Source organism: Bufo gargarizans, chromosome 5, assembly GCF_014858855.1.
Source record: "Bufo gargarizans isolate SCDJY-AF-19 chromosome 5, ASM1485885v1, whole genome shotgun sequence".
NCBI classification, from domain to species: Eukaryota; Metazoa; Chordata; class Amphibia; order Anura; family Bufonidae; genus Bufo; species Bufo gargarizans.
The window spans coordinates 378747043-378761817 of NC_058084.1; the positions used below are offsets into that span (position 1 = coordinate 378747043).

At 44.2% G+C, this 14775-nt stretch overlaps 1 protein-coding gene across 3 annotated transcripts in view; it reads left to right on the top strand.

Annotated features, from left to right (window-relative positions):
- The window catches only part of ANO10 (anoctamin 10), a 240035-nt gene that overhangs the window by 140758 nt on the left and 84502 nt on the right, over positions 1–14775 (top strand). For all 3 annotated transcript variants that reach the window (XM_044294674.1, XM_044294676.1, XM_044294675.1), the window contains exon 12: positions 8666–8785. In XM_044294674.1, the coding sequence (XP_044150609.1) occupies positions 8666–8785 (120 nt within the window). The remainder of the gene's footprint in view (positions 1–8665; positions 8786–14775) is intronic.

A 14775-nucleotide genomic window follows, 5' to 3' on the forward strand; every position in this document is an offset into this window, starting at 1 on the left:
TTTTTATTTATTTATTTATTTTTTTAACACCCCTTTGGTCCAGACATGAAGAGAAGAATAAAAAACATCTGTATTGTTTTAGAAGCAGCACTCCTAGATCTTAGAGTATGTATCCATTTGATTAGAGCAAGGGAAGAGAGAGAGCATTTGTCTTCACCACATTATGCCAGCTTTCCAGAGCTGGTACTGATTCAGAGTCAAACTTTTACAATTATCAGCCACACCAAAAAAAATTCTTCTCATAATGTTAGATCCTTCTTTTGGAGTCAAGGATTAATGAGGATGTTTCTCCTAGAATCCCACACTTTGGAGGGACAGCTCCAAACATCTTCTATTCAATTGAGCACTAGGTTCCAATGTCCCTGAATATTAGGACAGCTCAAAATAATATGCAGAAAGTCTGAATTTGCTTAGTATTCTTAGGACAATTTAAGTTTCCCATAACACCTATTTTATATAGAAATAGCGGGTATATTGCCCTACAATGATTTGCACAACTGAGTCCATTCTGCGATTTATTTATTTTTTTTAAATGAGCATCCATTGTGTCCCACCAATTTCCCAAAGTGTATCCTCCCATGTTCTTTTACTGTTAAACATCAAATAGTTTGTACATTCTTGTCCCATGAAAAATATTCTACATTTTTCAAAAAAAAGCATGTGCGGCTAAATAGTTTTGAAGTTTCAAATAATTTAACATCTTGTGTAGCCAATAAGTTATTCAATAAGATCTGTCTATATAGCACCACCTGCTGGTTGTTAGTTTCTTTATTCCTCTGTCCACCCTAGGCCTCTTTCACGCTACTGTATTTTTTTGGCCGCAAATCACGTTCCGTATGTCTTCCGTATCAGTTCTGTTTTTTGCAGAACCATCTATTGAAAATGTTATGCCCAGCCCAATTTCTTCTATGTAATTACTGTATATGCCATACGGAAAAACAGAACTGAAACGGAAACAAAAAACGGAACAATGGATCCATGAAAAACGGACCGCAAAACACTGAAATAGTGTGAAAGAGGCCTTACTGAGATGGTAGCACATGCTCAGTTCCATCTTTCAGCTGCCACCAGCCTACCTACTGTTAAAAGCTATAACAGGTCACACAGATCATGGATGCACCCGCTGGGAAAGGACAACACTCCCCCTTCCCCCTCAAATTGCCAACATTGCAGAGCAATGAATAGGGAAAGCTGTGGATCCATGTGAGGTACAGGGCTGATTTTAACTTTTTAGAAAAAGATTATTATATATTATTTGATGTTGATTTATCATGGAAGAACCTCTTTAAAGGGGTTGGCCACTCTGTTAGCACTTATTACACTTACTAATATATCTTGTTAAGCAGATCTGCCTGGTTTCCTTGCTATTGGCAGCCATTCCCCCTCCTGTCCTGCTCTCACCACGCCCCCTCCTGTCCTGCTCACGCCACGCCCCCTCCTGTCCTGCTCTCGCCACGCTCCCTCCCTGTCCTGCTCTTGCCACGCCCCCTCCTGTCCTGCTCTTGCCACGCCCCCTCCTGTCCTGCTCTTGCCACGCCCCCTCCTGTCCTGCTCTCGCCACGCCCCCCTCCTGTCCTGCTCTTGCCACGCCCCCTCCTGTCCTGCTCTTGCCACGCCCCCTCCTGTCCTGCTCTTGCCACGCCCCCCTCCTGTCCTGCTCTCGCCAAGCCCCCCTCCTGTCCTGCTCTCGCCACGCCCCCTCCTGTCCTGCTCTCGCCACGCCCCCTCCTGTCCTGCTCTCGCCACGCCCCCTCCTGTCCTGCTCTCGCCACGCCCCCTCCTGTCCTGCTCTCGCCACGCCCCCCTCCTGTCCTGCTCTCGCCACGCCCCCCTCCTGTCCTGCTCTCGCCACGCCCCCCTCCTGTCCTGCTCTCGCCACGCCCCCCTCCTGTCCTGCTCTCGCCACGCCCCCCTCCTGTCCTGCTCTCGCCACTCCCCCCTCCTGTCCTGCTCTCGCCACGCCCCTCTCCTGTCCTGCTCTCGCCACGCCCCCCTCCTGTCCTGCTTTCGCCACGCCCCCCTCCTGTCCTGCTTTCGCCACGCCCCCCTCCTGTCCTGCTTTCGCCACGCCCCCCTCCTGTCCTGCTTTCGCCACGCCCCCCTCCTGTCCTGCTTTCGCCACGCCCCCCTCCTGTCCTGCTTTCGCCACGCCCCCCTCCTGTCCTGCTCTCGCCACGCCCCCCTCCTGTCCTGCTCTCGCCACGCCCCCCTCCTGTCCTGCTCTCGCCACGCCCCCCTCCTGTCCTGCTCTCGCCATGCCCCATCCTGTCCTGCGTGGCGAGGGCCATGCCTGAAGGAGTGCTGCTGTCTGGGTCCTAGAGGCACCCAGCTTGTATCAGAGGTGCCTTCTACCTCTCCTGGCTGTGCAGGGCTGGAGGGGCTTAGCAGAAAGAGTCAAGCAGAAATAAAGAAACTTATGCAGGAGGAAGGGAGACTGAGGAGAAGCTGTGATGGGAGCTCACTGACTGCAGACTCCGCCCCCTCTGTCTCTCCTGTACTGAGAGGATCCTGCTGTATGTGAGGATGTAGCAGAGCCAGGAAAGTGCTGTGAACCACAAACTGTGATCAATCCAAGTGTCTGTCCTGTTTATGGCCCCTCTGCTCTGTGTTCTTATCACAGACATGTTTATTCCAGCCAGACCAACAGTTTAATCCCTTCTGAGCTGTCACTATGGCTGAGGTCAGTGATATCAGCCGCAGTTGCTGGTCTCCGTAAATGTGTGCTCTCTCCTTCCTGCGCACCGTTTATAGTGATATATGACCCCCACATGCAGTGATATGTGACCCCCACCACTGTACACTGTACATGCTTATGTGTGAGCCCCCCACTGTATACTGTATATACTGATGTGGGACCCCCATCACTGCATATTGAGATCCGTGACCCCCTGCACACTGTATATACAGATATATGACCCCCTGTACATTGTATATAGTGGTGACCCCCACCACTGTGTACTGTATATACAGGGAGTGCAGAATTATTAGGCAAGTTGTATTTTTGAGGATTAATTTTATTATTGAACAACAACCATGTTCTCAATGAACCCAAAAAACTCATTAATATCAAAGCTGAATATTTTTGGAAGTAGTTTTTAGTTTGTTTTTTGTTTTAGCTATTTTAGGGGGATATCTGTGTGTGCAGGTGACTATTACTGTACATAATTATTAGGCAACTTAACAAAAAACAAATATATACCCATTTCAATTATTTATTTTTACCAGTGAAACCAATATAACATCTCAACATTCACAAATATACATTTCTGACATTCAAAAACAAAACAAAAACAAATCAGTGACCAATATAGCCACCTTTCTTTGCAAGGACACTCAAAAGCCTGCCATCCATGGATTCTGTCAGTGTTTTGATCTGTTCACCATCAACATTGCGTGCAGCAGCAACCACAGCCTCCCAGACACTGTTCAGAGAGGTGTACTGTTTTCCCTCCTTGTAAATCTCACATTTGATGATGGACCACAGGTTCTCAATGGGGTTCAGATCAGGTGAACAAGGAGGCCATGTCATTAGATTTTCTTCTTTTATACCCTTTCTTGCCAGCCACGCTGTGGAGTACTTGGACGCGTGTGATGGAGCATTGTCCTGCATGAAAATCATGTTTTTCTTACCTTGCAGACTTCTTCCTGTACCACTGCTTGAAGAAGGTGTCTTCCAGAAACTGGCAGTAGGACTGGGAGTTGAGCTTGACTCCATCCTCAACCCAAAAAGGCCCCACAAGCTCATCTTTGATTATACCAGCCCAAACCAGTACTCCACCTCCACCTTGCTGGCGTCTGAGTCGGACTGGAGCTCTCTGCCCTTTACCAATCCAGCCATCTGGCCCATCAAGACTCACTCTCATTTCATCAGTCCATAAAACCTTAGAAAAATCAGTCTTGAGATATTTCTTGGCCCAGTCTTGATGTTTCAGCTTGTGTGTCTTGTTCAGTGGTGGTCGTCTTTCAGCCTTTCTTACCTTGGCCATGTCTCTGAGTATTGCACACCTTGTGCTTTTGGGCACTCCAGTGATGTTGCAGCTCTGAAATATGGCCAAACTGGTGGCAAGTGGCATCTTGGCAGCTGCACGCTTGACTTTTCTCAGTTCATGGGCAGTTATTTTGCGCCTTGGTTTTTCCACACGCTTCTTGCGACCCTGTTGACTATTTTGAATGAACCGCTTGATTGTTCGATGATCACGCTTCAGAAGCTTTGCAATTTTAAGAGTGCTGCATCCCTCTGCAAGATATCTCACTATTTTTGACTTTTCTGAGCCTGTCAAGTCCTTCTTTTGACCCATTTTGCCAAAGGAAAGGAAGTTGCCTAATAATTATGCACACCTGATATAGGGTGTTGATGTCATTAGACCACACCCCTTCTCATTACAGAGATGCACATCACCTAATATGCTTAATTGGTAGTAGGCTTTCGAGCCTATACAGCTTGGAGTAAGACAACATGCATAAAGAGGATGATGTGGTCAAAATACTCATTTGCCTAATAATTCTGCACGTAGTGTAGAGATTATAGAGATGTGAGCCCCCCCATACAGTGTGACCCCCACCACTGTACACTGTATATATTGATGTGACCCCCCCCCCCCCCACTGTTTACTGTATATACTGATGTGGGACCCCCATCACTGCATATTGAGATCTGTGACCCCCTGCACACTGTATATGCAGTTGTGTGACCCCCTGTACATTGTATATAGTGATGTGACCCTCACCACTGTGTACTGTATATAGAGATTATAGAGATTTGAGCCCCCCATACAGTGATGTGACCCCCACCGCTGTACACTGTATATACTGATGTGTGACCCCCACCACTGTACACTGTATATATTGATGTGACCCCCATCACTGCATATAGAGATCCATGATCCCCTGCACACTGTATATACAGTTGTGTGACCCTCTGTACAGCAAATTCATGAACAGGGTACCACCCACCCCCCAGAAAATTTTAGCTAACCCTTTGACCTTTTTTTTTTTTCTTTTTCCTTGTGTATGCCCTTTTTTCGGCACAGGGAAAAAACACTCCAAGATATGACAAGAACCACTACTTAGCTCCATAGGAGCTGTTTGTCCCCTGCCATTAATGTTCTTCAGCGGGGATAATTCTGGAGTATTAAGTGGTATCTATAATCAGCAAAGTAACTGTTCTGACAAAAACGGAAATGAGAGCTTACAATATGTGACGGTATTGTCTTTGATGCCAAGCACTTCTCAGCTCTCTTATCTGTATTGTTTCAGCATGGCATTATGTGAAGTCGCAGGTGGCATTTCCCTTTCCAGGCTATATTTAATAGCCCAGTCACTGGAACATGTGCTCAAAATAAAATTACAGTTCTAACCAGAAAATTGCTCAGAGTTGATATTAACAATGTAAAATACATTCAGTTGGATATATATGTAGAAATCTACGCCCCTTTTGCCAGTTTGTTTTATAGGCCCTGGGCTAGGACCGTCTGGAAATATTGTGACCATCATAGCTTATAGCCAAAGTATTGTTTCACACCCGTCGCCTACAGCTGCAGGCTATAGTCGCCAAATCTGCTAGCATAATTCCAATTCAGTGGGAGTAAAAATTTTGCCCAACATTATGCAAAGATTTGAACTGTGAAAGGAATGAAGGTGCTTTACTTTACAGGAACTCAATGTCCAAGTAAAATCACAATATACTGCCATGCAGCAGTATTTCATTTTATTGTACATAGGTACAAATGCCCTAAGGGGACTAAAAAAAAACGGAAAAAACTTTTTTTAACACATTAAAAGTGAAAAATTGCAACCCCCCTTTCCCCACTTATCATGGTAAAATGAAAAAAATTGGTATTATCACTACTTCCAGAAATGTCCAAAATATTAAAATCTCAAAATATAAGTTATTTGCCTTGCATAGCGGATGCTGTCTCAAAGTCTGATTGCAATAGAATAAAAAAATGATCAAAAACTCATATCTACCCCCAAATTATTGGTACCAATAAAATCTACTGCTTATGTCATAAGATGGCGACAGCAATAAAAAATAAAAAAAATTAATTTTTTTGCTATTAAAAAAACTAAAGAATTTTTTTTATAAAAATATAAAGAATGTGCTTATTGCTGTAACTGAACTAACCTCAGAATAAGGTTATGCCATTGTTATCACATAGCAAGCTCTGTATAAAATGAAACACAAAAACCGTCCTAGAACTGTATTTGTTTTCCAATTTCTCCCCGTAATTATGGAACATTAAATGATTGCATAAAACAATAAAATAAAATCTTGTCCCGCAAAAAAAAACAAGCCCTAATACGGCTATGTTGATGTGCTTAAAAATTTAAAGGTTATGGCTCTTGGAAGAGAGGGATAAAAACCTTGTTGCCTCAATTGGCTTGCTTTGGTTGGAGTTAAAGGGATTTTCCGGGATTTTAATATTGATGACCTGTCCTCAGGATAGGTCATCAATATCAGATTGGTGGGTGTCCAACACTTGGCACCCCTGCCGGTCAGCTGTTTGAAGAGAAGGCCACGCTCTTTGTATATTCAAGTGTATAGGAAGGAGCCATCCTATTGAATTGAAAGGGATGGCTCGTAATTACACCTGCTCGCCGCAGCGGTGTCAACTGCAAGCAGGTAAACAATGAAGGGCAGGCAGCGCTCGCATGGAGCCCAGCCTTCTCTTCAAACGGTGTCGGACCCCAGAATCCCGGAACACTCATTTAAAGTAGTAGATTGAAATGAGTAAGTTAATAAGTCTTATCAATTAAATAAACACAACAGATATCCACATGTGATAATATCCTTTGGCTGGTTTCACATGAGTGAGTTTCGCACTCCGGACTCGCAGCGCAGCTCCCGTCCTAAACTTCCAGCGCTGCCGGGGTCTCATAGCATTATATTGATTTATTAAGCTATGTAACCCTTAGAGGTGTGGAATGTATAAGATAACACTGACAGCATTATGTCAGTGTTATCCAATACATTCCAGAACTGTAAGGGTTACATAGCATCATAAATCAATATAATGCAGTGCTGGAAGTTCACGACGGTAGCTGCGCTGCGAGTCTGGAGCGTGACACTCGCTAATGCGAAACCATCTTTTAGTGGAACCAGCTTTAGGATCCGCACGTGGATTATCACTAATTGTCTTTATTGGCTGTTTGAAACAATAGCAGGTACAGGTGTGGCCCAGCAATTAAAAGTAATTTGCATGAGGATTCTGCTGTCGGACTGCACCATGTATGGGTATCCTTAGTGGAGTGAAAGTAAAGCTGTGATATTTGTCGGCCAAGTGATCAACCGACAAAAACATTCTGCCAGGGCTGGCCAAAGATATCCCTCAACCATGAACAGGCACACACTACACGTGCTGTTTTTATTTTCAATAGGGATAGGGGAATTAAGATGCCCATAAACACCAGTTGGCCAAATCAGATGATAATGGAAAGATCAACCAACCATCATCTATGTACTGACCCCCGCTAGATGGCAGGTTTCGAAGAAAAGAAGGATCGGCTATGTTGTGCTTCAACACATCTAATACTTTGTTTCCATGGGAGATAAGACATTGCTGAGGGTTTTTGGCTATGATTTTATTTCCATCCCCCCCCCCATTGTAAACACGTGCACACTCGGCCAAGCATGGATTTGTTAGGTGGTATACGGAGGAATAGAGGTCGGCCAAACGAGTGCCGCCAGAGCTTACGTCTCGCGGAAACAAAGGATAGGATATGTTGAATACAACATTCCAATATTCTTCTTTTCCTCAACGCCTGCTGGGGAGGATGAGGACAGGGAGACCGACAGGTTAGGCCAACATTTATCTAATGCAGATGGGCAGCTTTGGCTAAGCAAGTATGTATTATCAGTAAGCGGAGGGAGGTAAGCAGATGCCAGTTTTACTGGCTGATACCAATCTTTTATAGATGGTCCTCACAGCCTTGTCAATTATATTTGGAACCATTATGAAATATTGTGGAATTGTCCTCTCTGTATCTTTATTTTTGTATCTTTAGCCTTTATTTTTTGCAGATTGGAAGCTGGCGGTCAGGATGTATAGTTTCTTGTGCTGCCGTACTCTAGCACCTGTCCTGCAAGGCCATGCTCTGCGCAGGGACAATCAAAGGAGACCAATGAAAGCTAAACAGACAAAACCAGTAAAAAAAACATTGATTTAGGCCTCATGCACACGGCCGTTGTTTTGGTCCGCATCCGAGCCGCAGTTTTGGTGGCTCGGATGAGGACCCATTCACTTTAATGGGGCTGCAAAAGACGCGGACAGCACTCCGTGTGCTGTCTGCATCCGTTGCTCTGTTCCGTGGCCCCGCAAAAAAAATATAACCTGTCCTATTCTTGTCCACGCGTTGTGGACAAAAATAGGCAGTTATATTAAAGGCTGTCCGTGCCATTCCGCAAATTGCAGAACGCACACGGACGCCATCCATGTTTGCGGACCGCAAAAAACTGAACGGTCGTGTGCATGAGGCCTTATTGTGCATGTCTGATTACAAAGGAACGTGTTTGACAAAGCTACTGAAGTTGTATTGTGCTGCCAGAATACATGAAGAATATGAGCATAGCTAATCATACCAGCGAGCACCAAGAAGTGTGGCTGAGTCTCCCTTTGTCTTCTGTCTTTTGGCTAACATTATTCTTTTTGTCTTTTTAATTTGACAGCACGCTCTGCTAGCTCTGAAGTTTATCTTGGCATTTGTGATTCCCAACAAACCATATGACATCCGGATAAAATTAGCCAGACTGGAATTTGAGTCCATGGAAGCCCTCAAACAGAAACAGGTACGTGAACAGTTTCTGAATGTAAACTAGGCAAAGAGAGAAAAATCTTTAATTCTGGAAATCACTTCTCCGGTCCTAGAAGCGCTTTGTGACATCGTTACAGACAAGTCATTTCCATTGGCTTCTTCTGGAGCCTGCGTCGTCGGTTTCTTTTGCAGCTCCCAGACAGGACTGTGTCTCTATAGACAGAAAAAAAGTATGTTTTAGTTTAGAATCCAGTTCAGTCCAGCAGGATTCACAAAAGGCACCAGTTCCTCAATTGTACAGTACTAAAATGCAGACGTAACAGAAAAGGACTTCCATGATGGCCATCTTCACATCAGATATGGTCCAGCAGAGGAGTCGCTCCATAAACAGGGATATAATTAAATATAGTATTACATGATTTATAATATGCAAGGACTAAATATAGATGGATTCGATAACCACTTCGCCTTATATCTGTTTCAATGCTTCTAAAAAAATTTATTAATAATATGAGGCTTAGACCCCGTGCATGCAGCCCTATCCATTTTGTGTTCCCAAATTGCGTATCTGCATAACACAGATCCTGCCCGTGTACATGCCGTTTTTTTTTTTTTAACCCCTGTAGAAATGTCCTATCCTTTAATGCATAACAGACAAGAATAGGACATGTTATTTGTGGGGCGGTGGAATAGACAAACGGATGTGGACAGCACATAGTGTGTTGTCCGCATCCCATCCGCAAACATGGATGCAGAAGGAAAATCTGGTCGTTTACCTTATTCAATGTGTAAGAGACGAAAGAGAGTGCAAGTGCATTCAGAGTTATTGCTGTTTGGGCGACATGTTGATAGAGACTACGTCCTACCCATCCTTGTGCCACATGTGTGATCACTGCTGTGCATTTTCCCATCAATCACTGGCTCAACATGGAGGACTAGTATTGCCGTTTTATTCACTAGGCAAAAGAGAAAAATCTTTAATTATGGAAACTACTTCTGTGGTCTTGGAAGTGCTTTGTTACAGCTTTAGAAGTACCTAAGGCTGAAATGCCCTTTCATACAGACTAGGGGGGTTATTTTTATAACAGAAATACATCTATATGAGGCATATTTTTGGTGCAGATTGCAGCGCAAAGGTTATTTGTGCCGCAATCTGCAACTTTTCCCCGCTCACACCAAGTCTAAAAAAGTGGGTGGTTCATTTTCTACGGCTGTTTTAGGCAGAGAAAATGGTCTGAATCTACGCCAGCTACCTAGAAGCGATGGTGAAGCCCCCGAAGTTAAATAGAGGCTGGCGGATCCAGCGCAGGGCCTTAAGACCAGCGTCTAAAACGGTCTTAATAAATGACCCCCTAAGTTATATATAGTTTATGATGTATATATCCTACTGCTGTGCTGCCACCTAGTGGCCAAGCTGCATTATAACCCAGTATTGCATTGTAGCACGTGCAGTAGGACCTTTGGGTCACATGACCCTTCAGTGCAGGCCGATAGACTTGGCCAAGATCAGGAAAGAGCAATATTCGTTCCCGATCGTTGCATTTTCATGAAGCAGGCATCACTGCTGTATGGCGATGATTGATTGTCCACCTGCAGTCTCATGGCTTGTCAGCAGCACATTCTTTTTTGTATAGGCGAGGGCTGCCTATAAAGGGGACGAGGGCTGCCTATAAAGGGGACGAGGGCTGCCTATAAAGGGGACGAGGGCTGCCTATAAAGGGGACGAGGGCTGCCTATAAAGGGGACGAGGGCTGCCTATAAAGGGGAGAGGGCTGCCTATCAACTAGGGTATTTGGTGCTGTCATCTGCATGTTTATTTGGTGATCAGAGACCTGACCTTAGCCTGGATAAAAGGGTCCTGATAGTGAGTTGACGGAGGATGGACCGAGATAAATTAAACGTTACTGCGATATCTCTGAATCAGGGAGGAATAAATCTGTATATCCAACTGAGAGAACCACCGCTGCCCTTTGTGGATTGGGATAATAACTGTTCTGCAAGGTTAAAGGCACATGCCTCAGTTGAGATAATTTTGAGTGTAATATCTTTATGACTTTCCCTCCATACATAGCCATGTTCAGTAATGACTGCTTCTTGCTTTTTAAAATCTCTTGTATCTGTGACTTTGTGACTGTTCACACACTGGCATGGTATGTGACTACTGCTGTATATCCTGCAAATTTCTAATACACTTTGTGTTCCAATTTCTCAACATTTTCAAGATCTCTGTTTGCAATCAATAGGAACATTCCTTTTTACAACCAGAGGCTAGAAACAGTACAGATCGAATATATCTCACAACTGAGAGTTTGCTAGAGTTTCCCTCCAGTGATGTCATTAGAGGTCCTATGGGGGTCATTTATAAACAGATATATGCCAATTTTTGTGGCCGATTCTGTGGCTTCTTCCCCTTCCACGCCACTTATGCGACTTCTAAAAAATGATGTGGTGTAAGTGGGGAAGGTTGCGGGCCGGTGGGCTCATCTCATTCATCATTTTCTGCGCCTTTTTAGGTGTAGAAAATGATCTAAATCTACGCCAGCAAGGAAGCCTGTGTAGGTTTAGGCCAGCGGAGTCTGACACCTCTACATTACTTCAGCACATCAAGCACCAGCGCAGGGGTATTAAGACCGGTGTCTAAAACGACAGTCTTAATAAATGACCCCATATGTGTTTTATTCTATGTTTTGTATTCTATTTTTTAGGTTCTACGTGGCATCATTCAGGGCTGCTTCATTTTAAAATTGGCACCATACTGCCAAATCCATGATTATTGTTTCCGCTACATTTAGATGTCTTTTTTATGCATTATACTGTACTTTTTTGCACATCATCTTAAAGGGGTTTTCCGGTAAAAGTGATGATTTTTTATATATTTTTTTGTAATCAAGTGCCCACAGCATGGCCCTGAAATAGAAAATCCATGCTTACCTGCTCCCCGCCGCTCCTGTCCTCTGCACTGTCCCTGCTGTCTCCATCTTCCGGTCCTGGCACCGTTTACATCAGGCTGGCTATAGGCATGGTCACATGCACCACTCCAACCACTAACTAGCTTCATCAGTGATGTGGCCACAAGCAGCACATCACCGCTGGAGCGGGTCATCTGACTATGCCCATAGCCAATCTGATGTAAATAGCACAGGGACCAGAAGATGGGAGCAGCACAGAGTACCAGAGTGGTATGGGGCAGGTAAGTACCTTATCTGTTCTGGGCCATGCTGTGGGCCCTTGATAAAATAACTAATTTTTACCGGAAAACCCTTTTAAAGGGGTATTCCCATTTGAGACAATGGGGGCTTGTTGCTAGAATATGTCCCCATTATCTAATAGGTGGGGTTCCCACCGCTGGGACCCGCACCTATATCGAGAACAGAGTGGGGAAAGTGGTGGCTGGAGGACCCTGAGTTTCCCTGGGTCCGGCCTCCACCAGACGCTCTCCCACTAGAAGTGAATGGAAGCGCACAGCACTTGCGCGGCCACGGCTCCCATTTACTTATATGGGCCCGACGGAAATAGCCGAGCAGGTGCTCAGCTATTTTCGGAGGCCCCTTAGAAATGAATGGAGGGCAGCCACGCATACACGATGAACCCTCCAGGACTTTTCCAGCTGCCTTTATGAGATAGGTGCGGGTCCCAGAGAGGGGATCCCCATCTATCAGAAATTGGAGGCTTATCCTAGTGATATGCCCCCCATTGTCTCAGATGGGAGTACCTCTTTAAAGGCGTTTGTCTGTCCATGGAACCAACAAACCCAATTGTGGTAACTTATGCCCATTTGATACAAAATAATCAACTCTCCTATCTGCAGTCCCACCTTTCCTGCTCTGCTGCCCTGTTCCCGACTGGACTGAAAGTGGCTTGGTCCCAAGACTGCTGCAGCCAGTCACTGTCACTGTCAGCTCCTAGGCGGTAAAACCTTTTAAAGATATAAACCAGAGTCCACAGTGATGCTAAACGTCAGTGTAAAATAATGCAATGCCTAGTTGCCATAAACCACATATTAGTTCTGCACGGGTCACTTTTGTTGAGCTATTGTTTTTTTTTTCCCAGCTAGGTGCTTAGTTGTTTACTGGCATTTTGTCCATCTCCAACAGAGTATGCCAAATTCTAGTCCCATCTAATCCATTAAACAAATAGCCAAAGGTACTAGCTAGCACACGCGGGTACACCCAGACATAGCAAACACTTTCTAGAAGTAAGAATGCCAATATGGGAGCGGAGTAATTTCTCCCTGACATTCAGCAGATGCTGCACATTGACAACCCCTGTATATTTATGTACATTGACTGGCAGAGAGCGGACAATGTAGAAAGACGAGATCTGATTAAGACTGCACCTCGGAGAACAGTAGGCATAGTGTGAGGTAGACTGTGGCAGCATTAAATGGTCTCATTATCAGCAGACGCTAGGCTGTGCTTGGTGCTACCATGCCTAGTGTATCATCACTGGTGCTGTCTGCACAAGGAAGTTATCCAAGTCTCTACAAATCTAAAATCTGGGTTGTTTTCCTTTATTAAAATTGTGGTTTATCTTTGTCCCCTTTTCCCAGTGTTATAACAAGACATTACTACGTCCTTCGTCCTCTGCAGTCTGATGACTATGTTGGTTTCTTTATACTTCTCAATCTTCTGGCCCAGCTCCTGGAAATTAAATTAAAAGTAGTCAAGCTGCCCCTTTGAGAATTGCAAAATGACTCATTTGGATGCTGGGAGTAAAACCAGATCACATGAAATTTAATTTGAAAGTCTGATCTCCGGGATTTTTATTTCTAATATTCTGCTATAACAGTGTGGTACTTGTATGGTGGGGTGACATCATTTTCTGTTAGGGAATTATAGAGACATCTCTGGGGTTAAGTGAACACGGGTAGTAGAAATTCGGTAACTGATTATTTTTTGAATAGTCAGTAATAGTGTAGGTCAGAGGTCCAGAACCATCTGTACCTTGGGAGCCACATCCAATTTTGAGCAATGGTCGGGAGCCAAATTTAAGGCTGGGTTCACATCTGCTTGGTTATTTCCGGTTGTTCTGCTCCATTCTAGTAGCAGAAGAACGAAAATAACTGTGTTTCCGGATCCGTCATATGGCCGATGGAGCGCTACGAGTGTAGTATAGACTGTTTGGGTTTCCATTATGGTGGCCATCGTTTTACGGGACAGAATCGTGCAGCATGCTATGCTGTCTTGTCTGGCCCACGGAGATTTGAGTGAAATGTATCTAAAATGGAGTAGGGAAAATTTTAAAGATGAGAAAATGAAGATCACAAAATTACAAAGGTTTGCAGAACTGAAACATTTGTATTATACTAGCTAAGTGTTTGGAAGTCTGGATATGTTTTTAATTCTGTGGAGTACAATAGAAGTATAGCTATAAGTTGGGATTCTATGGCAAGACGCGCCGATTGGGGTTGTGAGCCACATATGGCTGTAAAGCCACTGTTTGGGGACCATTGTTATAGGTATCGATAGGTGATGGTAAATGGGGACGTAAATTTTTTTCCATCCAACATAAGACAGATTTTGTATTTGATTCTGATGTCTAGTGGGGAGTTTTTTTTAGTTATTGATTTGATAGATTTTAATCAAGCTGCAACTGTTTATAGAGTAAAGGGCCTATTACACTTGAGAATTTCCAGGCCATCGGGAACAATCATTCATAGGAACACGTATTCCCGATAACTGGCCCATACAATTGTGTCACCGATAAACGAGCTAACACTGGTTTGTAGACTGCTTTGCATCTTTTATCAGGATAAAAGATGCGCACTTACTGGTATATCCATATCCAGTGTAATCAGGGATGTGCTACCGATGGTCATTAGAATTGACCTCCCTCATTCACTTTGCATTGGCCTGTGTAATAGGCTGATTCAAACGAGCACCAATCAAGGCGGTTATCATCGCGCTCGAATATCAGGCAGTGTAATAGGGCCTTATGATAGGCGAAATCTCAACATTTCAGACATTTTTTGCTTGTGTTTTGTTACTTCTTTTATTTTAATGCCATTCAATAGTCAGGATAACT